This window comes from Culex pipiens, chromosome 2 (genome assembly GCF_016801865.2).
Source record: "Culex pipiens pallens isolate TS chromosome 2, TS_CPP_V2, whole genome shotgun sequence".
Classification (NCBI taxonomy): Eukaryota; Metazoa; Arthropoda; class Insecta; order Diptera; family Culicidae; genus Culex; species Culex pipiens.
In genome coordinates this window covers 5,308,094-5,333,930 of record NC_068938.1, presented here as the reverse complement: position 1 = coordinate 5,333,930, position 25,837 = coordinate 5,308,094, and the positions used below count along the sequence as shown (strand labels likewise).

General features: G+C 34.8%; 3 protein-coding genes across 4 annotated transcripts in view; 1 reads left to right on the top strand and 2 right to left on the bottom strand.

Moving 5' to 3' along the window:
- The window catches only part of LOC120418242 (beta-1,4-glucuronyltransferase 1-like), a 20,199-nt gene extending 2,889 nt beyond the window's left edge, over positions 1-17,310 (bottom strand). Inside the window, exons 1-3 of the mRNA XM_039580558.2 lie at positions 16,600-17,310; positions 573-869; positions 124-472 (exon numbers count right to left, since the gene is read on the bottom strand). Coding sequence (XP_039436492.1) covers positions 124-472; positions 573-796 — 573 coding nt within the window. The 5' untranslated portion in view covers positions 797-869; positions 16,600-17,310. The remainder of the gene's footprint in view (positions 1-123; positions 473-572; positions 870-16,599) is intronic.
- LOC120417851 (uncharacterized) lies at positions 6,457-25,592 on the top strand. Its single transcript, XM_039580074.2, has 5 exons — positions 6,457-6,789; positions 10,133-10,342; positions 10,403-11,197; positions 11,262-11,412; positions 25,362-25,592. Exons 1-5 carry the CDS (start codon positions 6,512-6,514, stop codon positions 25,590-25,592), a joined length of 1,665 nt encoding a protein of 554 aa, XP_039436008.2. The 5' UTR covers positions 6,457-6,511.
- The window catches only part of LOC120417351 (beta-1,4-glucuronyltransferase 1), a 128,241-nt gene continuing 123,409 nt past the window's right edge, over positions 21,006-25,837 (bottom strand). For both annotated transcript variants that reach the window (XM_039579355.2, XM_039579364.2), the window contains one exon: positions 21,006-25,837. In XM_039579355.2, the coding sequence (XP_039435289.1) occupies positions 25,640-25,837 (198 nt within the window). In that variant the 3' untranslated portion in view covers positions 21,006-25,639.

Sequence of the window (25,837 nt, the reverse complement as noted above, 5' to 3'; positions counted from 1 at the left end):
GAATATTACTGAATTTCTGTCGATTCGAGGGTGTTTAGGGAGCCCAAATCTTTCATACCTTGACGAAAAATTCAAAAATGTTTGCTATACTTTTCATCTTCCAGAAATAATCAAACTACTCACCGCCTTCGGCGGCATCCGGTCAAAGTCAAAGTACAGATGCACGGACGCGAACTCCTCGACCAGGTAGGACTGCCGGCTGCAGTACAGCAACTCCCGCAACGCCCGTATCGTCCGGTCAAACTCCTCCCCAGGGGCGTACACGGCCACACTGAGCGGCCCCTGCCACCGCTCCAGCAGCGGAATCACATTCTCCAGGAAGCGGTAGTCGCCGTGGGTTGTGTACGTTATCGTTTCGTAGCACTCCACCGGCCGAGGCCTCCGAGGAGCGATAAAGTTACGCAGAACCCAGAAGTTACCCCAGGTTTCGATCCGGTACCCGCTGTCAACGGATTTGCAGTCGAGGAGGGATCTGTGAATTTAAAAAAGTTTTTTTTTTACTGTAAAATCTAAATTTAAAATTAATTTTAGCTTAATTTTTGAAAACAAATTTAAAAAACTAGTCAACTTACCTCAACTCCTGCCGCAGGTCGGAATCGTTCAGGTACTGCACCAGGTACTCGTTGTGCTGGTGGACGTAAACCACCGAAGTCGTCGGGCTAAAATACCCGAATAAACAAAACAGCACGAAGAACGCGACTATCAGCGGCAGCACTATCCGCAGGATGATCGGTTTGGGAGGTAGCTGGTTGAGCTGGTCCAGCCGGTTGTACGGAACCTTCGACGTTATGGCCATGGTTGGTGGTTGGTTCTTTGGTTTTGTTGAAATTACATCTAACGAAATGGAGCGTCTGCGGTGGTGCGTCCACCTGGAATGGAAATTTCAACAGTTTTGTTAGTTCTACCGTCATGATCGTGAAAAGGGGCACATTGCATTGTAGTGCAATTGTTTTTGTTATCATCACGACTGCAGGGCTAGAGCTAGGATTGTTTTGTTTTGGTGACTGTTATCAAAGGTGTTACTTAATTTACTCGAATGGTTGAGAGAAAGCCTTTCGCCATGTTTAGAAACAAAGTGGATGGCAAATGGTGTAATGTAGGGACACTATCATTTTAAACGGATCAATTTAAAATAATTATAAAGTAAAAACAAATTGTTGATTTGTTGTATTGTGGGTTTTGTCTACCTCATTGAGGAAAGGCTATGACTCAATTAAAAAATTAACTTATTAAATTTTCCTTCTAGATATATCTTCGCGTAAAGAAATGAGTGTGGAAAAAAATTTGATTCTAATACAGTCCAGACTCGATTATCCGATGCCTCGATTATTCGATGTTTCAATTATCCGAAGGTTTGTATGGGACTTCAGATAATCAAATCAATAAAAAAAATCATTTGAATTGAATTTGAATTATTAATTGCCTATTAAAATACAAAATGATTTTTTATAATATTTCATCACCGCCATTTTGGATTCAAAAATTCTAAACCTCTTTAGAGTATGTAGTTTAATAATAAAAGCTCAACAATCAAAATTAAGACAACGAATAAAATTTTGTTTTCTCGATTCGAGCATGAGCATGAGCATGAGAGATCACCCATGGTTGCCCCTCCGTTGCTGAACAGAACCGTAATATCCTTACAGCACTACTGATTATATGCTTCGACGATCTAGTGGTGTTTCCCTTATCAACAGCATGTATGAATGCGCTGAAAAGATAAAACACCATGATTGCTAAAGCTAGATCAGTTGCGAATAGGTAACAGTCATTGGCCACCAACGGCGCCCGTCATGTCAGTTTGTAGATCTCGATTTTAAGGGACGGGAATGTTAGTTAGCGCAGGTTGCTACTAGGGCAGCTGATTTACTCTGTGCTTACACCCCACAAGCGCCAGGAACCTGAAAATTTGTTAGAAGGATAGGGTGTTTGGTCAGGATTCATCATAGAAGATGATGATGCGACCCAAAATCATAGTGTTTGTTGAAAGGTATTATGTTTTATTCTCAAGGCAAGCAATCGGATGCTGCGGATGAGACATTTCCCGTTTATCGGCTGTTAACTTTTAGTTGAAATGGTTTAATCTTAGACAGCCGGCTGTGGAAAGATAGAACCAAAATTGTTGGTAATTACATGATGAAGGATTTAACAGTCTGACTTTTTAATTGAGATGTTTTTACGAGTTTTACATGATTCATGTTTAGTGGGGTACTGATTAACGAAGCGAACGACGAGTTACGATGTTTATCGAGCTGAAATGGTATGATAAGGTTTTGTTGTTATTGCACACCGACGACGAACGCGAAAAAACCCTGCGACCCGACCGAAAGGCATCGCAAATCAGACTGGCTCAATTGTCATCGATGACAACCAGAGCCAGCCGCACCTTTACACACAAACACGCACGCGAAAAAAAAAAACCAAAAAACACACCGACGACGAACGCGAAAAAAATACGACCCAAAGGCATCGCAATTCAAACTCAGGAAATGAAGAGAAAGAAGATAACATAAAAAATAAAACCCAATCACCTAAAACCTAATCACATAAAACCAATCACCCCATACACACAAATAGCGACACAAAAGAGACGAAAATTATCACGAAAAAACAGGACTGCGCGTCCCCAGAAGCACTGCACTTTAGATGGCATTATTCAATTATTATGCCCAATCACCCCATACACAGACAAAAAAAAAAAAAAAAAACAAAAAAAAAAAACAAAAAAAAAAAACAAAAAATTTTGTTTTCTCGATTCGATTAGCCGAAGTGAAATTTTTGCAAGGACTTCGGATAATCGAGTCTGGACTATATTTCAAAACTGGTTCAACAGATTTGTGCCAAATTTGGTTCGTTCGTTCCGGTTTGGGGTCCGAAAGTTCCTAATAAATATTATTTAGTTTGGAGGAGTGAGTGCTTTAAAAGTTATAAAGAAAAAAAAATTATTATCAGATGAAAAGAAGTTTGATTTTCGCATAACCTCCACTATTTTGGCTCGAATGTCGTAAATAAAAACCTTGACATTCGATTTCTTGTTTAAATATTGGTAAACTATAAATGCAAAGCTTTTCTACAGGCGATCGATCGCGATCTATTGATTGCAAACCAACCTGAGATTTTTTGAATCAATTAAACGTTGTGAAATAGTTTCGAAGCATACTTTTTACATTATTTTTCATGAATCTTAAGATGTTTTAAAATCTTGTTATAATTAATACATTGTTATGCAAGCTTTACAAAGTGTTTTGATAAATACATCTGAAATGAACATTGTTTTCATAAAATGTATAATAAAACAGAAATATGCTACTACTTTCTTTTGAAAAACTTTAAAAAAATTCTTTTAATGAAAATCTTCAAATAAATTTTAGCTCATTGGAAGAATTTTCCAGTGTATTTATGTTTTGAACTAAAGATTCAAAATTGGGTTTTCTTTTGAACTAAAACTGAAATCACCAGGAAACACGTTTTTTTTTTAATATGCTAGAATATCTTATTTTAAATGTACACAATGTAGGTACTTTTATAATTGATTTAATATTAATCTACAATTTTTAACATGATAAACATTCATATTTTTAAATAAAATTGAATAAAATTTCCATATTCAGATATTTAAAATTGGACAAATAAGTGAAGAGATAGGCATGCTTAAATTGCTTCTTAGCTCTTTTGAAATAATGAGATTGATTTTGAAATTATTAAATAATAATTTATGAAACTAGTTGCAAAACGTGCCTTTTTGAGAGAGTGTCTTGGAATATGCTAGACACATCTCAAGGGGGCTTTTGTCCACCTCCTAATAAAGAATATAAAAATGAAAAATGAAAACGAAAATTTGCAACATGTAAACTGCCCATGTTCCCATAAATGTCCCATATGCAAAAACAGCAAGCTGAGAAAAACGCATTTGAAGTTTGTCCCATACATAAGGTTACGTGTTAAGTTTTCACGAAAAAACTGGATTTCCTCCTGATTTCTAGAACAAAGTACTGGATGTTATAGGCTCTTTTGAAAGAGTACACGATTTTGAACCAAACTGCATCAATAACTCAAAATCGAGGAAAATGCATATGGGACATTTATGCGATCAGGGGCAGTAAAGCGCCCTTTGAATGGAATTTTAAGTCAAAAGTATGTCTGTTCAGTCAATTTACCGTTCAAATCAAAATAATATTGAAAAGTAATACTTTTCGATACTAGAGCTAAAAATATATTTTTTCAGCATTCATTTCAGTGCTAAAAAGTAAAACTTTTAAGTCCTTGTATCGAAAAGTATTACTTTTTTGTCACTGTTTTTTTTGTAGAAAAAAGTAGATGGTTTCGTCGTTCGAGAATGACAGGCAAAGTAAATCCTAGTTTTACGAAGGAATCTCAAAACATATTTTTTATCATTTCCTTATTTAAGGGTGCACAGCAACCAAGTAAGTTGTTGTCTTCTTATTCAAAAATGGTCAAACTTACGGAGCCAATCCTGCAACAACCTGATTGTAAAAATAGTCAAACTTTGTTGTAAATCACTTTGAAGACAGTACTTTAGGGGATGAATAAAAAATTATATCGATAGTTCCCGTAGTTTTGAAGTTGCTAAAATGTCTGTAACAAAAATCTTGGTGCAAAAGCTCTGGTTGATGTGTACCGTTAACAACGAAATTCGAAATAATAGTTAGTTGCCAAGCTATCGTCAGTTCAAAAATGAAGACTAATTGGAAAACATTTAGAAAATTTTACTCAATAATACTTTTCAATGCCCTATCTCAGCAATTATTTGTCCAATTTTCAAATTTGATAAATGGAAACTTTAGAAAATTTACTTTGTTGCTTGATAGAAATTACTTCAAAATATGAAACATATATTTTTTTCAACCTAAAGCAAGAGAAAATTTGATGTAATTTTTGCTTGCAAATTGATTTGTAAAACTTTTTTTGGGTAACATTTTTTTAATGCGTGCAAACTAGAGCGTCCAATTTCCCGTCCCGGGAAAAAAAATTCCCGGGAATTCCCGGGATTTTCCGAAAAAATATTTTTCCCGTTTCCCGGGAAATTTGTAAATTTCCCGGGAATTCCCGAAATTTAACCAAAAGTACACATTTTCTATACTTATTGGAACCATTTTTTTAGATGCTCAGAGAAAAATAAATGAAGATGATTTTGTTCAATTACAATTATTTTATAGCTCATATACAATTAATCAGATTTTCAGACACTTTGATATCTGATAATATTAATTTTTGAAGCTACGGGAAAATTAAGTAAGCTTTTTCAAGAATATTTGGAGTTATTTCATAAAAAATATATTAAATTGAGAATTTTTACGTTTTTGTTTACCATGATCTAATGAGTTGAACTAATTTGCAAAACTTTTAAAAGTAACTTGCTTGCTCACTTCTTATTGAGCTATTTATCACTCTATTTCAGTTGAAATCGCCTTCAATGAGTTGTAATTGAACGTCAAAGTGCTGACCTGCCAACATAAGAGGTACGACGGAATTAGATGCTGTTCCACTACTCACTGTCTAATCACCTTGATAAAAATTTAAATGACATTATTTTTTGATTAATTGTACTATTGGAGCTTATAAAATAATTGATTATTAATTGATTAATAATTGATCTTCACACGTGTTTTAGCCTTTCAGTCGCTGTTCTAAACAACTTAGTTGCAGCAGAACCAAGATCAAAACAATTTTCAATAAATTTAAATTTCCCGGGAATTCCCGGGATTTCCCGGGAAATTGGTTGAAAATTTCCCGTTTCCCGGGAATTTTCTAGCCCCGGGAAATTGGACGCTCTAGTGCAAACTAGTGATGCCAAATGCTTTCTTTGGTCAAGGGGAAGCCCTCAAAAAAATTTAACCGATTAAAAAAAATAAAAAATAATCCAGAAATCGGCAGATTTCACTCAATATACAATTATTAGATTTCACGTGTTTTCACGGAAAGTCCCGCGTTCGGCGAAACCGTGTAAATTCACAAAGCTTGAATCAAAATCATGGTCAAATAATGTCACTTGGACTTGCTCAAAGAACGCTAGAAGAAAATGGACAGAAAGGAAGCTACCGTTACACTTGGCCAAGACAACGGAAAGGAAAAGCGGAAAACTAACTTTCTGCAGCAGAGACATTGGATGCACTCAAATGGAAATTTGCTCAGTGCACAAAGCTAGCGTGTCGTGTAGCATGATTTTCACACAGACTGCATCCAACGCAAAAACTGGTGGTTAACCTTCGAATTGCCAACAAGTCAGCTTAAATGAGGGGGTTTGTTGTACCATGTTGAGCATGTTATGTTGAAGGTTAATTGCAAAACTGTAACATGAAAAATCCACTAAACCAGTGTCGTTACTTTCTTTGCCTGCACTCATCATTCTAGTTTTAACAGTTGAGATAAGCAGTTGCAATCTGCGTTCTTTGGAGTTGCAAATAGTGAAACAAAGTTTTTTTAAAGGAGAAACATGAAAATTCCACTGTTGATACTACTTTGTTCGATTGCTCAAATCTCAGCCAAAGGCATGGCACCAAGTGAATTAACAATCAACATCAACGACATCCTCAACGAACAGCTGATGCCGGCCACGTTTCTAATGCTGGAAGGACCACCTGATTTAGGGCTGAGAACCGAAGATGAACTGATGGAGCCGGATGGAATGGAAAGTCGAACCGCGGATCCGGAGGATGGTTCCGGCGGCCAAACCATGGCCACGGAACGAGAGACCACCGCTCTGCTGCACAATTTAACTCGTGAAGATGGCACGTTTCGAACCGCTTTCTCGACGATGGGATTTCACAGGTGAGAGTCGACTAATTGTGATATCGATTTAATTAGTGCAAAATTAGTTGGAAAAGAGTGAAACTTTGAAGAAGTCGCAATGTAATCTAGTGCAAATTTAGTTTGCTTATCAGAACAGTAAAACAAACTGCACTTTATCTGAACCGTTTTTTGAAGCCAACAATCTACTTTTCTAGTAATGAAGATTGCTCAATCATGTTTCTCCAAAATCTAACCGGAAATGCAATTTCATCATCTGTAAGTGATCTCAAAAATGCAATCAGCTTCCGATGATGTCAAATACAATCTGAATTGCAGAAAAAGAAAATTAGTAGCATACAAATTAAATATTTGTTAAAATTGATAAAAAAAAATAAAAAAATATTTCGACACTTTTGTTACAAATTAAAAACGGTCGATTCTCCGGAGGTTTCGATTACAAAAATGGCTATTATGAGATTGTTTATTAAATATAATTTTGAAACGCCATTTTTTTAACAACAGAGCGGAAAAAGTCGTAATTTTTTTGAAAATAAACAAAATATTTTGATTATAGATTAAAAAAAAACTATAATGTGGAAATATTTAATATATTTGATTTGAAATAATCTATATATATATATATATATATATATATATATATATATATATATATATATATATATATATATATATATATATATATATATATATATATATATATATATATATATATATATATATATATAAAAATTTCGACAAGTTTGTTCGAACGCAAAGCAATTCAACACGGAATGTCGGATCGAGGTGCTCTTTGTTGCGTTGGGTTCGTATAAGTCCAAGGAAGGTTCTTACGCCAAAAGTTACAACTTTGGCCACTCCAAAATCGATTCCGGAAAATCTGCAGATTGTATGGAGAAAGTTACGTAAAATCAAATTTTGATCACAGAAGGCTAAATTAGCAAAAAAGCGAAAAACGTCAACAAACGAAAAAAAGGCATTACGAAGTTTGTCGGGTAAGGCTTGTAAGATTCATAAAAAAAACCAATAAGATGAAATAATCAAATACAAACAAAAAAATATTTCACTCTGGATTTACACTCTAAAAAAAAACTCGTATCAAAAATAAAATTTGAAATACAAAAACAATTCGACCTACCTTTATCCTAATTGCCTCCTGCCATTAAATTGTGTTTGAATGATTAAAATTGTTTTTTTGTTAAAATTAAATTTTAAGAAGGCTGGAGCAGCCATGCCAGATATACAGATATATCTGTATTTTACAAATTTTTCGATCCCAAAATTTCGAAAAATCTGTCTATACAGATTGTTTTAAAATGGTTATATTCGAAAGTTTCAACAATTTAGTATTTAATTTATGCTTTAATGTGATTAAAAAGCATAAATCTATTCTTAAAAATAAAAATAAATGTCTTCTATGGCTTCGAATTCGACAAGATACACAGCTAAAAAAGTAGTAATCCAGCTGCGTGTAAAAGGCCTGGGTGTAAAATAAATATTGCATTATTTTATGCAATTTTATGTGATTTTACACCCTGAAATATGTAGCCCATAAGTATGGGAAACCTACTTGACCGAAATGTGTAGCTCATATATGTGTATATCCTTACAGATTTTCATCGGTCTGATGGCGCCAGTCCTTACTATTGGAGCTGGGTTTGAATCCCGTCGGTTGCAACTTTTTTTTGTGTTTGCAAAAAATGTACATGCAGTGTGTAATATTAAGTGTTTATTTTGACGAAGGTGCTTTTGCATGCGATTTTACCATCGGATTTTTTGCTGTGTATAGAAAAATACAGATTTATTTACGATCGATTTATCTCGAGAAAATACAGACCTCCCTCAAAATAATCTGGCAATGTTGGGCTGGAGGACTTATATGTTGCAAGTTATTGGATTAAATGTCTTATTTTAATGCTGACTGTTTAAAATTCTATTAGGGCAGTTTGAATTGCCATTTTAACTAAATTACTTATGTTAAAAAATTCAGTACACATTAAAATTTGATCAATTAATCTAAATAAATTTTGATCTGTAAGAAAATATAAAGAAATGAGCAATTCTCTACCAAATCGCCCGATTTTGTCCATTTTTTTTTTATTTGATACAAACTTGGGGGCCAATCTGTAAAGTACTTTAAATTTGCAAATTTGATTTTACATTAAAACTGAACTCAACCATTTCCCTTACTAAAATTTATATTATTAAAAAAACATTTAAAAAAATATTTTTCTGCATACTTCATATTATGGCTCAAGAGTTGCTGTTTTTAGTTCTTTAAAAGAATTCATTTAAAAAAATTAAAAATATGGATTTTGAGAAATCGTTTATTTCTAAAAAAAAAGTAATTTAAAAATCGACAGCAGAAATTTCCGTTCACCTATCGATTTCTGAATAACCTATAACTTTTAACCAAATCATAAAATATAAATAAAATCCACATCCGAATTTGGTGGAAAAATACTCAAATAACGATTTCATCTGCTTTTGATACTCATTTATGATTTAAAAAGTTATTCTACTAAATGGCTTGTCTGTTTTGTCTGATTTTTAAAATTATATCAAGTCAGTTTAAACTGACGATTTAAAATTTCTTTTTTTTAACCAAGTTTTGATCTGCATAAAGTTTGGAAGGACAACTTTAAAAAACATTTGTAAGATTTAACAAAATGACAAAATTTTCAAAAGGGTGTTATACTCGTCCATCCCTGATAAATATAGTGCTAAATGGATGAGACAATTCTACAATATTCATTATTCATAAGGCCTTTGGTTGCTGTGATAATTAAAAATGAATAAAACATATTTTTTCTGCGTGCCAGGTAAGTGGAAACTGAATTTTCTCATCACTTAAAACCAGATTTATTCAAACAGAACTTAAATTGTTTTATTTGGCGAATACAGTTGACACTTTTTGTCAACTTAGAGCTTTCAAAAAATTATCAAAATAGGAGATAAAGTTTACTAAACAAAAAATCAGCCCAATGAGCAACTTTTTGTATGGAGAAACTAGTGATCCAAGCCCGTTTATTGGAACATGAGGAATCGATGGACAAAGCGCATTTAATCTGTGAACAAAGTTTGAAACAGATCAAACATCCAAGAAAAAATCGATGCGTAAAAAAAAAATTTTTGCTCTGTTATTATAAATCGAGGAATTTCATAACATTTATAAAATTTAAAATTTAAGGTGAGCCAACTGCATTTTTAAAAAAGTTTTTTGTTAGCTCTGATAATAAAATTATTTTTATAAGGTCCTTTTCGGTTATGGGACTTGGTTAGGACCGAGTCGGCTATTGTAATAACATTTACAGGCTAAGAGTAATTACAGAGGATCTTGTGAACTCAATCTCTCCTTCCCCAGAAAAATGATGAACAACTACCGCTGCAACGGCTTTCTCGCCAACCAGATCATAGCGGACGTCCTTCCGCTGCGCGAGCTCTCCCTCTCGCGACGCGTCGGCACCGCCCCGGGCAGCTTCATGATGCTGGAAAACAACAGCCTGCCCACACCATCCAAGGACACCATGCTGTACGATCAGGGCTCTTCCGGATACGTGAATTGGCTGTCAAAGTGGGTTTGCTTTTTATGACGGAAACTCGACGGTTGTTTTGATTTGATTTCATTTATTAGGTCTTCCACGCTTGACGACATCTATCGGAACTACTTGGCTCCGGGTGGGCCAATGGCCGTCATGAACGTATCGAACCATCGTTCTGATATCACTCCGGTGTCCAATCCGCGTTCCGCGGATGAAGAATACTTTGATGAGGGTATGATCACAGGGTACGCCGTCCAGCAACAGCCAGATCCCAATCACGTGGCCTTTCCAAAACCGGCGTATCAACCGAATCCGTACCACCATCATCATCATCAGCAACCTCCCCAAAACCAACACCCCTACCGTCCACCCACCCAGCAATACCCTCCGTTGGCCGGTGGCCGCGTCTATAACCATGGCGAACCACCCTACTCCGATGCCTCCCGCGGTGACTACGCCTACCACCCAATCGAAATCGAGGAAAAAAGCATCAAGGGACTCGGCCTCAAAGACCTGTTCGACATCGCCCTAACCACGCTGGCCTTCCTGTCCTTTGGGATGTTTGTCCTGCAGGTCATAATGTGCATCACGATGACCAAATCGGACGCCAACATGATGATGATCCCGACGAATCCGGACGACGGGGAGGAAGAGGTTCGCCGAAGGCGCAGAAGAAGACGCCGCGGAGCGGTTCCCCCGGTGGAAACTCTAGAGTTGGTGCGACTACGCGAAATCAACCGGATTGCGGCCCGCGTGCTGGACTCGATGGATGCCGTGGCGGTCACCGGAAAGGACGAGGGCAGCTGCGTCCAGCGGACCATCTGCGATATCAATCAGTACTCGCTGCAGCTCAAGTACAACCGGAAGTACTGGATTGGGGTGTGGAGGTTAAAGGAGAGACGCGGTTTGGCATAGCCTACTTTGCATTTAAATGAGCTCTTTTGATTTCAGTTTGGGAGTCACCTGGTTGGCGGGAGCGATGGCTGAGGCGGAAACTGGTTCGGGGACCATTTTGACGTGTCTAAAAGCAATTATCATCGGACTGGGCAGCGGGGATTGCAACCGAGCGTACAGCTGTAGCAAGTATCGGAAAATCAATAAGGTTTAAAAATTGTGATTTGATTAAATATTGGAAATGGCGGTCCTAAAATATGAAAAATGTTATCAGGAAGTTTAATAAAAAAATATAGGGGCAGGGGGGGGGGGGCAGAATGGACCGCCTAAGGGAAATGCACCAAAAACCATAGAAAAACATAAAAATTATGAATCCAGTGTAGTAGGCTTATGCTTTGGAATGTTCCCTTCAATGTTGTATACTTGGTTGATGAAAATTTTTTACTTTAAACTATTTTTGAGCCACTTTAAAAAAAAAGTTTTTTCGACTAACTTTCCAGGGTGCGGGGCAGAATGGACCACCCTGCGGGGCAGAATGGGCCACCTTAGAAAACAAGCCATTTCTTCTAACACAACGTTGAAGGGTGATAAGAAATGACTTCAGGGACCTTTCCAACATAGTTTCCATGAAGTTTGACCACTTTTATAAAAAAAGTAACCTAAAAAAACAAAGATTTTTGAAAATAGTGTAAATATGTCGAAAAAAGACACTATTTAAACAACTAAGCGTCAAAACAACTAAAAAATCAACTTTTGTTGCATTAAACGTGATTTGTGAAGCTACAGGAGTGAAATAATCCATTTAGCTCAAATTTTTTAACTTTTCATTGTTTTTATAAGGCAGGATAAGGGTGGTCCATTCTGCCCCCAAGTGGATTTTAATTTAACACTTCCACCACCAAGTCTCTAAATGATTTCAAGGTTCCGTTGTTGTTTGTATACCTTGGTAGTAACATCTAGTAACGTTATAAGCATTGAGCAAACTTTTTCAAACAATCCAACTTTTTCAGAAAGCTTATTTAAAAACCTCAAAATAAACAACATTTGCGTGGTTTTTCAATAAATTTACATTTTTGCTCATAATTCGAAAAAAAAAAAATGAATTCAAACGTCGTTTTCGGTGTGGTGATGTTATTTGACGTCCTTTATAAGACCCTTGCCTTACAATTGGTCTAAATCCATTCTAAAGCCCAAAACCAAGGGTGGCCCATTCTGCCCCCCTGGTCCATTCTGCCCCCCCTGCCCCTAAAATAGTTTTCAAGCATATTTCAATCGTCCTTTTTTCAACTGCTCTTAGACATTGTAAAACATCAAAGATTATAGATCAACTGCAATGTTGAAACGTGGAAAGCAACGAAAGGAAACTTTTTTTTTTTTTCAAGAAAGTTTTGAATAATGCTAAATATATTGATTTATAACAAATAGGTACACGGAAAAAACCTATTTTTATTTATTTTTTCGATACTAAAATTTGGATTCCCAAAGTAACTAACAAATAATTACTTTAAATCTTTGATAAAAGACATATTTTGAGCCATAGTGCGTAATAGTTCAAAATCTGGTTTAGAAGAAATACATTTTTGAAAAAAAAGCGTTTTTTTTTATCGATAGGCTGGAAAAAAATTTAAATCATTTTTTATGCAAAATCTTATTTACAATCGAAATGTACTTTACAATTTGTTTGGTAAAATGTGCCGTTTTAAAACTGTAGCTTCTTTTTTGCATACATTTCATTTTTTAGGCTTTTTGAGTTTAAAAAAAATCTTGAAAAAATGCACCTTGCACCTCTAATAAAATGATTTTTGAAAAGCTGATAAAATTTCTAATAATTTTCTTCAAAAAACTTTGAAAATCTAGCAATTAGTTTATGAGATACAGCCTCACAAAGAATTCGATTCGATGAAAATGATTTTGTCTAGCTTGTAATTTTTCAATTGACGATATCTCGGAAACTGTTCGATTTTAAATGTTAGAAATAGACCGTTTATGAGAACAATGCGAAATATGTTGACACTTCGCATAGTAGGTCCAAAATAGGGCCATATACCCTAGAATTTTTTCGAAATTTTCTGATCTCTTCAATAATAATAATCTAAAAGTATTAAAATCTAGCTTAGCTTTTGAAAAGGTGTAAGAATAGAAAATTTCCCTTATTTTATATTTTAAACCAAATTAAAATATTTTTGAAATATTTGTAATCTAAAAAAAATAAACAGCAATTTTTTTTAATGATTTTGGATTTTTCAGGATTTATTCATAAACCAAATGGAAAGTTTTTTGAAAATTTCATCCCCGAAGTTTTTGGAAAATTGTCTATACCGTCATCTGGGGCGAATTGGGACAGCTCTTTTAGCCTTGTTACCGCACAATACATCGATATTCGTATTCCAATTTCGTTTTCCAAATTTCAGTTTCGAATTTCGTTTTCCAAATCTCAATCTCAAAAGTGCTCTAAGAACTGTTGTTCCTTTTCAGACTGTAGTCCTGATTCGCCCCAGACTGCACACAAAAAAACTTTTAGTATGGAGAGTAAACCATGGGTAATTCTCTACCAACTCACACGAAATCGGGAAAAGTTGCCCCGACCCCTCTTCGATTTGCGTGAAACTTTGTCCTAAGGGGTAACTTTTGTCCCTGATCACGAATCCGAGGTCCGTTTTTTGATATCTCGTGACGGAGGGGCGGTACGACCCCTTCCATTTTTGAACATGCGAAAAAATAGGTGTTTTTCAATAATTTTCAGTCTGAAACGGTGATGAGATAGAAATTTGGTGTCAAAGGGACTTTTATGTAAAATTAGACGCCCGATTTGATGGCGTACTCAGAATTCCGAAAAAACGTATTTTTCATCGAAAAAAACACTAAAAAAGTTTTAAAAATTCTCCCATTTTCCGTTACTTGACTGTAAAAATTTTTGGAACATGTCATTTTATGGGAAATTTAATGTACTTTTCGAATCTACATTGACCCAGAAGGGTCATTTTTTCATTTAGAACAACATTTTTCATTTTAAAATTTCGTGTTTTTTCTAACTTTGCAGGGTTATTTTTTAGAGTGTAACAATGTTCCACAAAGTTGTAGAGCAGACAATTACAAAAATTTTGATATATAGACATAAGGGGTTTGCTTATAAACATCACGAGTTATCGCGATTTTACGAAAAAAAGTTTTGAAAAAGTTGGTCGTCATCGATCATGGCCGTTCATGGTCACCCCCGTAAGTAACTTTTTCAAAACTTGTTTTCGTAAAATCACGATAACTTGTGATGTTTATAAGCAAACCCCTTATGTCTATATAACAAAATTTTTGTAATTGTCTGCTCTACAACTTTGTAGAACATTGTTACACTCTAAAAAATAACCCTGCAAAGTTAGAAAAAACACGAAGTTTAAAAATTAAAAATTTTGTTCTAAATGAAAAAATGACCCTTCTGGGTCAATGTAGATTCGAAAAGTACATTAAATTTCCCATAAAATGACAAGTTCCACAATTTTTTACAGTCGAGTAACGGAAAATGGGAGAATTTTTAAAACTTTTTTAGTGTTTTTTTCGATGAAAAATACGTTTTTCTCGGAATTCTGAGTACGCCATCAAATCGGGCGTCTAATTTTACATAAAAGTCCCTTTGACACCAAATTTCTATCTCATCACCGTTTCAGGCTGCAAATTATTGAAAAACACCTATTTTTTCGCATGTTCAAAAATGGAAGGGGTCGTACCGCCCCTCCGTCACGAGATATCATAAAACGGATCTCGGATTCGTGATCAGGGACAAAAGTTACCCCTTAGGACAAAGTTACACGCAAATCGAAGAGGGGTCGGGGCAACTGCTGTGTGAGTTGGCGGAGAATTACCCCCATTGCTTAACAAACCATGTAGAGCACCGTATTTTTCATTTATTATTTTTAAATTTTCATGTTTTGAAATAAACGTTATTTTTTACCGATATTGCAAATTATGAAAATTTGAGTATTTATAGTGAAACACGGTTTTTTTGTAAAAAAATTAAGAATTAACACGAAACATTTTAATGTAATGCAAATTTATGCAACATTTTGTTATAAATATCATGGCTTTTTAATGCATTTTTTTCGTAATAAACTTGGCGAAATATTGCAACCTATGAAATTATGAGTGTTTTTAGTTAAATACAGTAAATTATGAAATTTTTTGTATTTAACCCTTTACAACCGAACTCCGCCTCTAGACAGGCTTCGATCTAAAAAAAACCTCAAAAAAACATTTTTTCCACTAATTTTGATCATTAAAAAGCATTGGAAAGAAGAACTCTTAAATTTTAAGAAAATTTACTGTTTGAAAGTTTGACTTGCTTTATGTGACTTTGCCAATGTTTTGAAAAATGACATTTTTAGGGGTCAATTTTAGCTGTGTTTTTTTACTAACATTTCCTAAATTTTAAGTAAAAAGAAGCATGCAGTAATTGCTGGAAGTTTTTATGCATTTACACATTTTAACCAATTACTTTTTTCAAAAACGAATGATTTTAGAAAAAAGTTGTTTTGAATCTGAAATCACGACGATAATTATTATCGGTTAGCAACGTTGATTTTTTTAACATGACAGACATTTGCTCAGCTGGTGATTCTGAGTCGATATGTACTAATGAAGGTAGGTCTAGGAAGTGTAACTAAAAAGTTCGTTTTTCGAGTGATTTTATAGCCTTTCCTCAATAAAATGAGGAAGGCAAAAACAGAAACGATTTGTTTTTTTTTATTGCAAACTATCTGAACAGTGTGTAATTTTCAGTTATTCTCAAAAAAAAATCGCAACGATCGACTACTTTAACACCACAACTACCAAGCTCAGAAAAAGAGTGAATTTCTATACAGATCCCCCCTATTCTCGAGCTTGGGAGTTAAGGTGTTAAATAAAAAACATGAAATTCATCCTAACATTAAATTTTAAAAGATTACTTCCACTGTCTAGGCCAGTAAAACCTCACATGATAAGTATTTTTTGTCAATCATTGATATATTCATTAGTTTATGAATTTTCACCAGGTTCACTCATTTAAACATTTTTTAGGTAAAATTGCTCAAAAAAGAAGGAATACTCAACTACCCGAAATTAAAACCTTCAAAAAAAATTTTTTTTCTCACGAGATCGACTACATCACCTTTCTTCACATCCAACATGACTTTTGAAAATTTATATTTCACTTTCTAGACTGGTAAAACCTAGCATGATGAGTTATTTTTAATCAATCATGGACATAACAACACGATATTTTCAATATGTTTAGCGTTTAAACCATTAGTGACTGACTCAACCACCTATTTATTGGGTTTATTTCTCAAGTGCTCGATAAAGCCCCGGGTAATGTCCTTTCAGAGTACCACTTCAACAAAAAATAAAAATAAAAGTAGTGACTTACCCAGCTAAGATTCCGCACTCCTCAGCGTCACGTGAAACACTTTCAATTTTATTCGCACCGTTCCCAATCTGGTACTATCACTTCTTTATCTTCCCCCGTAATGAATCACACCATGGCGTTATCAAAGTCTTCCGAAATTGGGACCAGCGACGAAACGCTGAAATTTCGTGCTTATCACGCGGCGCGCCAACCAGCAGGTAAAATGCCACCCAAAACCGCTGTTTTCCGTTTGTCACACTGATAAAAGTTGGCACCTTGTTTTCTGTTTCTTCTTGTTTGATTCGTTTTCGAGCGTTATGGATTTTAATTAATCTGCGACCAATTTCGCTTCCGATGCGCTTGATTGCTTAATTACAACTAAACTTGTTGCTGCAGTGTTGTTCTTGCCGGAAGAAATGCTCGATGAATCATGAAAATGTACCACAAACAGTAGCGGCAAGTTTGTGCACGTGGTTGATTAGGCGTCGTCGACGCCGTCACGAGAAGGAAAAATTCACCCTAACCTATGGCAAACCCTGGTTCGAATCGGTAAACTTGTAAAGTGAGCTAACAGCTTTTTAGATAACACCCACTAATAAATTGACCAAACCAAAATCGCCAAACAATCGAAGCGCGACTCCTCCGAACTATCTTTTATTGTTGTGGAAACAAACTTCGCGTAAAACTGGACGTAATTTGAGCGTTTTTAGCTAAACTCTTATCGACACAATTTGGATTGAAGATTAAATTTTCGCACCTCTCCAGGTCAAACGTCTGCTCGCGACTGGTGACTGGCGAAAAGTGGTGTTGATATTGATGTGATTAGATTGGAGGTGGTGGAATGGAAAGACAAACGTGGGACATCGGGTTGAGGCGGTGCCCTTATTCTGGGCTCTGATAACAGCTAGTGTCTGTATCACTACGTGGGAACAACCTGGAGTGGAATATGGTGCGTGCAGTATTGCAAGGGTATTTTAGTTGTGTATTTTATTGGTTACCCTCAAGTAGTGCACTTAAAACGTGAACATGAAGTGTGAAAATAAAACTAAGCTTATTAATAAGGAAAAATAACATTCTTTTTTAAAGCAATTCAAATATAGATATTTTATGAAGAAAAAACCAAAAAACACTAGCAAGGGCAAATGTGAGGGATTATTTAAAATCACAAAAATTTCACAAATAATTCATTTTTAGACAGTTTATGAATGACAACTAGGTCACAAATACACAAATTTAAGGAAAATGATGAATTATCGAGATTGGTTAAGCAAGGGTCTACAGGTTATGTGTCATTTGGATACAAGAAATAACTTTTTAAATTGTCAAAACTTTATGAATAAATAAAATCTTTTTTTTTTGCTTCTAAAAACTATGTCAAAAATTAAGTTTTACTCATTTTTTTACTTTTTCATGATTCCAAACATGGGAAAGATTTGAACCACATCAAAAATACTGCCTCAATATGAGATTGGGTCATCTGAATATTTTTAAACTTGCTCATTCATGCTAAAAATTATTATCAACGCAGGAAAATGCATTAAACATTGCTTTTAGTTGATTGCCGTCTTTTTCCATTGACATTTTGAAGTTTTAAAACACAGCTTATCCGTTCTAGATGTACTTCATCATCAGCTCACTGAGAGCTTGGAATTGTTCTGCCTTGTTCCGGCAGGCACAAAAACGCGTAAGCATCTCTCAAGCAAGAGACAAAAATTTGGAACGTAAAGAAGTCATCACCAGTAACGTCTGCTTGTTCCGGTAGTGCGGTTTCCACCACAGTTTGCGCACTTGACGCGCGCAAAGCACTCGAAAAGGAGAAATTCAAAATTTTGTTTAATATTGGACCTTTAAAAAAACATCTAGAAATGTCAGTATTTAACAATAAACTCTCGAATGCAGTGTAGAGACATTTATGTAAAATTGGACACCCGGTTTGATGGCAAACTCGAAATTCCGTAAAAAACATATCAACAAACTTAATTTTTCTGTCCCGTAAATATTTTAACTCGTCAAATTTCCCATAAGATTGTCTTATGCCCAGAATATAGGACTTTTTTTCAAAACCTCGCTCCACAAGCTGAATATTGTTCTTTGACCTATTTAAGGACTCTTGGCCAAATATGAGCAAAATCGGTCAGCATTTACCCATTGATACTCGAAGGTGAAGTTTGTATGGAAAAAATCGAAAAAATATATGGAAATCCCAAGTTTCTAACGGTTTGGTCTGCACGGTGCGATACTTTCATCCAAATATTCCCAAAAATGAGATTCTTATTTAAAATTTAATGCTCTACAACTTTGTAGAACATATTAAAGCTGTAAAACTCGATCCTGAAAAGTTATTAGCGATTTTAAAAAGTCCTTTTTAGCATGAAAAACATTTTCGCTCAAAATTTACACAGATGCTTAAAATAACCCAAAAAACCGTTTTCCGCTTGTAGAGCGTTATTTTTATTGATGTAAACTTATTTACTAACCAAAAGTTGCTATCCTTCACTGCACTACACTGAAAAAAATATCATATTTTGAGTTATGAGCAATGTAATTAAACTTATGGGAAATTGGGCAAAAAAAAAAATATAGGCCACGGTTTCAACATTTGAATGAAAAAATGGTTTTAAAATAAATTACACATCTGCCCACGTGTTTTACAATGATAAGTTTCCAAAATTTCTAAGTAGAGACGAAAATCTTATTTCTGCGAGAAAATAAGTTTTTGCGGTGCTGTACATTGGAATTCCATAAAAGTTCAAAATATTTTTAAACATGCTAAATATGATTATCAATGCAGAATAGGGCATTTTGGATAGTTTTCAGTTGATTAAACTTCTATTTCCATTGAAACTCTCAAATTTTTGGATAAAAAATTTGCCCCCTAACTTTTTGGACCAATTTTGAAGGGATAGTGAATTTAAAAGTTAGCTTTTTTCCCTTCTCACGTCCACGAGCAAGCCGAGGGAAAACAAATTGTTGAGCAAATAAAAAATAAAAAAAACATTTTGAAAATCCTTACTTTTCCTGTCATTTTTTGGTTGTTGTAGGTATCAACGCAAAATAATAGTGCTTAACTCATTTGAGTGCAGAGAAGTTTAGTTTTTCAGCTTTCATATCAAAATGGAACGCCTTTCGACACTATTTCAAAGAGCGGAGAAACACACTTTTCACTAAAAAGTTACCGTTATCAGGAGTGATATTGGGTCTGGGGGGCGAAATTGGGTCAGACAAAAATGCTGAAATGTTTATGACCCAATCACTCCAACCTAAGTAACTAATGATCAAATTTTCAATTTAAAAAATGAAATATTTGTGAAACTTTATGATCTTTTCGTTTTTTTATTTTTTTTTTAGTCAAGACTTACATTTCAATAGGGAAGATATTATTCAATATTATTTGTCCCCTAAAACACAATATGAAAAAAATATAAAAAAATTATTTAGTTATTTCCGATAAGTCCTTATCAATACCAACAACTTTGCCGAAGACACCAACTCGATCGTTGAAATTGCAAAAAAATAAAAATTTCCTCCAAAAGGTGGCGTTAATGCGTCGGATCATTGTAAAGTGTAACGAAAATTGTATGACAAACAACTTTGCCGACGACCGCAAAACGATCCGAATTAACTCTTACGAGTTATTAGCGATTTAAAGAAGACGTTTTTGCATGAAAAGATTTTTTTTCACCAACTTTAACGATCTAAAGCGGCCCTCAACCTTAACCGGTTTTGCTCAAAATTGGCAAAGTTACTTATTTTTGCCCAAGAAATCAAGTCAGAAGGTGATCCTTATGTCGATTTTTTTTATTATCACTCTAATGGAGGCGTGCATGTGTGAAACAATTACACAAAGTGGCTTCTGTGGTCACAGGGAATGTCCCCTAAAAGTTTTAGCCAAATAGAAAAATGCAAACAAAAACCATTCCGGGATTCGGAGAGATTTGCCCATTTTGTCACTTTAGAACAGAGTTGCCAGGTTGTCAGATAAAACTGGGAATACCAGAATTTTCTAATGTCTGCTAGAGTAAAGATTTACCATTACCTGTGTCATTTTCTGCCAATTTCGAACATCTTTATGATTTAAATGAACGAATTAATTCAAAAATCGAAAAAATAAGCTAATTTTGATTTTAATGTAAATGTAATTTCAATATTTTTGTGGCTAAAAACTCATTAAACAATCAGAAATTATCGAGCTTTTGAATTAATTCATATCCTCCCTCCCCATTCCCAGTAATAATTGTTAGATTTTTGTCTGCCAGATTTTTCCAGATCTGCTCCAGAAGGACAGGAAAAAGTAGGTATTTTCTGAACAGAATAATTTAAAAAATTAACTTTTTAAACAAACCGAAACCGCTTTGAACAACGATGCATCTGAAATGTTTTGAAGCAGGGATTTCTCATACTTTCCATTACACTAAATTTGCCAAAACTATTTTGAATACATTTATTTTGTTCGGCTTGTAGGTTTTTTCTTGTCTTACTTCGCTCACTAAAAAGAGTTGGGCGCTTGTGTGTGTTTGTGTATCAATTGTTTCTGTTTGTTCGCTCGTTCACAATAGTTTGTTTCTTTACCTTTTTTTCCTTTCCTTCTCACACATCTCCAAAACTGCATTCTCACTTTTTTGTTTCACTTTTACCTCACTTACCGTAACTTTACTCTTTCTTTGTATAATGCGCGTGAATAAATGTGTGTGATGCTTTTCTTTAAAATGACTTTTGTTCGTGTCGTGTTTGAGTGTACTTGTGTGAGAAAGAGTGAGACATATTTCCGGTGTGGTGAAGTGGCTAGCTTTGTTTTGTTCTTTATTTGATTCTTTGATTTGAGTTTCCGCACTACTCGCACTAGGTTAAAAAACGGGTAATAAATAAGTCATGCCTAAGTTTTTGTTTGTTTGTTTGCTTGTGTTTGCTATCTGTCGTAAACATATTGGATAACTTTTTGTTTGTTTGCGTTTGTTTTTTTTTTGCGTTCGCGCTGTCACGCACGGATATGAAATTTTCTGTTGTTTTGTTTTCTTTAGTTTAAATTTTTGCCTCTTTTGTGTGATGTGGTTTGACTGTGTGTGTTTCTGTATTGGTATGTGTTGTAAAATGTGCTTCACCTCCATCTTTCTCTATGTAAAAGTAAGATCTATACACGCAGTGTTGCCAGTTTGTTTGCTTTTGCTTCGCAACTGAACACCGCTAAACGCTAGCTAAAACTAAGTTTCTATGTTTTAAAAACAAGAAAAAAGTATGCCTCGGCAACTTTCTAGTGGCAAATTTAATTCGTTCGTGCTAACTGTTTGTATTAGATACAACACCGTATTTTTTTTTTATTTCTCTCTTGTTTGCTTCGCTAATCGTAATCAATAGGCTGAGTCTATTGGTACCATTTTTGTTTTGTTTAAAACGCTATTGGTAGGAAAAAGTTGTGTGAAAAAAAAACTATGCTTTAATAAATTGCTCGTTATACCATTTTTTGGGATGGTTCGCCTACTTGAGGAGGAAATAATATACAAATTTAAAACTACTAGCGATAAATTTACAGTTTATTTTTGTTTTGTTTGTTTAAATGAGCACATGTTTCGCCTCGCTACGTGGCTTGTTTTACCTAGGATAATTCTCTAACTGAAATGTTACTGATTTTTTTAGAGTCTTGGAGGAATAAGATCATTTAATTTCGTGGATTTTGGAACGCAACGCAACGTTAGATTTGATTTGATTAATTTCAAAAAACGAAGAATCGATTAAAACTCCTTCTCAATTGTGAGTGTTTTTTGTGTGATTTTTTGTTTTGTTTATGCTTTTATGACAGACGACCAAGATGATAAAAATGGGTGTTTCTTTTGTTTCTAGTGTCACCTAATATCTACACAAAAATGGGGTTGTAGTCTACGAGTAGTTTTATACACAGCTTACTTTTTGTGTGTGTGTGTTTTTTTTGTTTCATGGTTGTGTGTTGTTGGTTTTTTTTATTTGTTTGTTCATTTTTTCCAATACAATAAGGCACTCATCTTATAGTTGAAACGAGAAATAAGGTTGTTTTTCTTAGTTGGAAAATGAAATATAGTTGGACAGGTGGAAGAGGAAGATCTGTGTTTTTATGTGTATTCTAGTACGGTATTTTAAAAGATTTTGATGAAAAAAAAGTCAAGCAAAATTTGATCCAGAACTGCTAAATTCTGAAATTTGATCACAGCAACCGGATTAGGATTAGGATTTAACAAACAGAATTTTCAAGCAATCCAACCTGTTGAACAAAGTATATGGATTACAAAAGGTAAAACGGCTGCAAAAAGTAGTTATCACGAAAAGCAGATTCAAAATAAAGATTTTCAGAAATGAGAAAATTTTACAATTTCTCAGACAAATTTCACAGTATTTTTTTGTTCACACTCAGATTTCTAAGGCAAACTTCAGCAGTATAATGCCGAAAATAGATAATGTTATTAAACTACAGAAAAAAAACTTACTTCGGCAATTTGAGTTTTTTTTGTAATAATCCAGTAAACATATTTTTTTGCTATTTAGATGTTTTTGAATACTCCTGACTCAAGGCAAATTCAAATCACCCGAATAGCAAAAATTGAAAATTTTGTTTGTCAGACCTTTCTAAAAAAAAACTCTACTGATATGTTTCCTGCAGAATTCTGCAAAGTTCAGCATAAGAAATGAGTTTGTACAAGAAAAATACGGCGAAATCAGCCGGAAAATTGTAAAAAAAGATATTTTTCTGGAAATTCAACAAAAAAGCTTTTCCTAAAACTCTGTAGTGAGCAAGAATTTGGCCCTTATAAAATTAAAAATCTGGGAACACTGCCAAGATAAATCGATATTATGGTTGAGTGTTTTTTCACGAAAATTCTTAAAACTTTGCTAAAATTTAACAAAAGATACAGTTTTACGAAATTCAAAACGGTTAGTTGGCCTTTTGTGACGTTTGCTGAGGGTACACGTTTATCCGAAATCGCTCAAATGTTGTCAAACCCAAACCTATTTAATTCAATTTTGTCAGCTGTCCATAAAAAGAGAGTGCGTAAATACTCGAAAATCTGAATACTCGAAAAAGGAATTTTCTGATCGGCTTGGTGACTTCGGAAAAGATGTTGATATTGATAACGAATGGAAAACGGGAAAAAATCACATTTTAAATTATTTTTTATGTAATTTCCCAAAATACTTATTTTTTATTTTTGATAATGGACAGAAAACCGAAACTTATGAGCCATAGGTTAAAATCCATAAAAAAAAATGGAAAAAGGGAAAAATCACATTTTTAAATTTTTGTTTTAATGTAATTTTACAAAATCTGTATTTTTTATGTTTTTGATTTTTGATAAGGGGTACACCGCAACTTATGAGCCATATAAAAGTATGGGTAAAAATGTTGCTAACGAGTAATGATATTTTGATAAAAAATGTTTTTGGAAAAAATGGAAAAAATCGTTTTCTTTAATTTCAGTTTTTAATGTAAAATCAAATTCAACCGAAAAATTTGAGTTTTGGAATTTAAAAATAATGTCCATGATTCCTGAATTTCCTAAAAATATTTTTTTTATTCGAAATAATCTCAAAATTACAAATAAAATAGCCTAAGAGACAAGAAATTTGTTCATGCAAAATTTAAAATAAAACATAACTTGGCGGCAAAATGGTTGCCCATACTTTTCTATGGCTCAAAAATTGCGGAATTTGTCCCTTAAACAAAAAAATAAATAAAATACCGATTTTAGAAAATGGTTTCTGTTAAAAAAATAATAATTTAAAAAATCGGCCAAAAAATATCGTGTGCAATTTTCTAAATAGTCCTCATCAATACCTAAAACTTTGTCGAAGACACCAAACCGATCAGAAAATTCCATCAAAAGAAACAGATTTCGAATATTTATGTACCATTTTTGTATGAACAGCTGTCAAAATTGTTCTAAGCCTTGTATGGGTGAACCAATGTCACAAAATATCCGATTGAGGTGGAGAATTGCTCACGTGTAGAAAATGTGAGGTTACCCTTCTTCGTGAGCTGGTTAATGTGAAAATATCATCGCGGAAAAGAGAGGTGGTTAGGCCTACTGTGATGCTGCACTGAACTAAATGCACGTATCGAATCTATTGAAAAGGCAGAGAGGAAAGAGTTTTGCTTAATGACGTAGAAACTCTTTAGAGAGTTGGTTTTTTTTCTGGATTTTCGTGCTCAACTTTATGCTACTTCCATTGAAACAGTAAAAATGTCTAAGTTATGGTAACGCTATTGGTTCAAACTTCCGTCTATTGCTGCTGCTTTGTTCTTTTTTTTTTTGTCTGTGATTGAGAATGGGTATATTTCTAGTTGTTTTTTACAAGTGTTGCGCGTTTTGGTGAGTGTTCCATGCCTTCAAGTCGTATGGTTGTTTTTATTTGCTTTTTTTCGTGTAAAAGTGATTTAAAAAATATCCCGCAATTTGTTTTTTGTTTCTTGCAGGTTATTTTCCTTGTTTCAGCTCTGATTTTCAAATAGTTTTTTTTTATTCTCGTGTGTTGAAATGTGTCAAACTTCTTTTTTCCCCAAATCATCACTATAGAAAATGGCCTATAGTTTGTCCACCTCCGGCTTTTCGCTTCTTACATCCCTAACCCTAAGAGTATAGTTAAGACAGTAGTTTATATCACTTTTCTGCTTAGACGTCTAAAAACTCTCGCTCTTACTCTCTTTCTTTCTCGTTGCATTCTCGAATCCCGTTCATTCATACCCGAATCGAAAAAAAAATCCTAATACAAAACTAGACTCGATCTTACCTGCTGCTGCTCTCACTTAAAAAATAAACAAGACTTACTTCCGCCGGCGGACGTACCCCTTCCGTTTGCCCTTTCTGCGCCGTCCGGCCACGTGCGGCCGCGGCCGCTCCCGGAACGTGACCAGAAAGTTGCCGACCCCGGCCGTGACCTGCGCAGATCCGTCCGACCGGCTGAAACCACCACCTGCACCACCACCACCACCATCGCTGCTGCTGCCACCGTGGCCATTTCCGGAACCGGATCCGGATCGTTTTGGCTGCTGAGGCTGCTGCTCCTTATACTAGTGGACCGCCGGTTGTTTCCCCTTCAACTATACGGCGCAGCCCTTCCGCGAGCCGTACATGACCTGCAGCTCCGGGTAGATGATCTTCTTGATCAACTGGTTCGTCTTGGCCGCGAGCATCGCCCGCTTCGGGTCCTTCTTAAGCACCTTGATGCCCGGCTTGTGCACCAGGAACCCGTTGTCCAGGATGTGGAAATCGTAGTCGAGGACGCAGAGGGCGTAGCC

Excerpts from the sequence above, each read along its gene's own strand:
- LOC120417851 (XM_039580074.2), top strand. The coding sequence starts at position 6,512 with ATGGCACCAAGTGAATTAACAATCAACATCAACGACATCCTCAACGAA. Across the intron at positions 10,343-10,402 it reads TACGTGAATTGGCTGTCAAA|GTCTTCCACGCTTGACGACA; the intron begins GTGGGTTTGCTT and ends TTCATTTATTAG. Across the intron at positions 11,413-25,361 it reads AGTATCGGAAAATCAATAAG|ACTTACTTCCGCCGGCGGAC; the intron begins GTTTAAAAATTG and ends AAAATAAACAAG.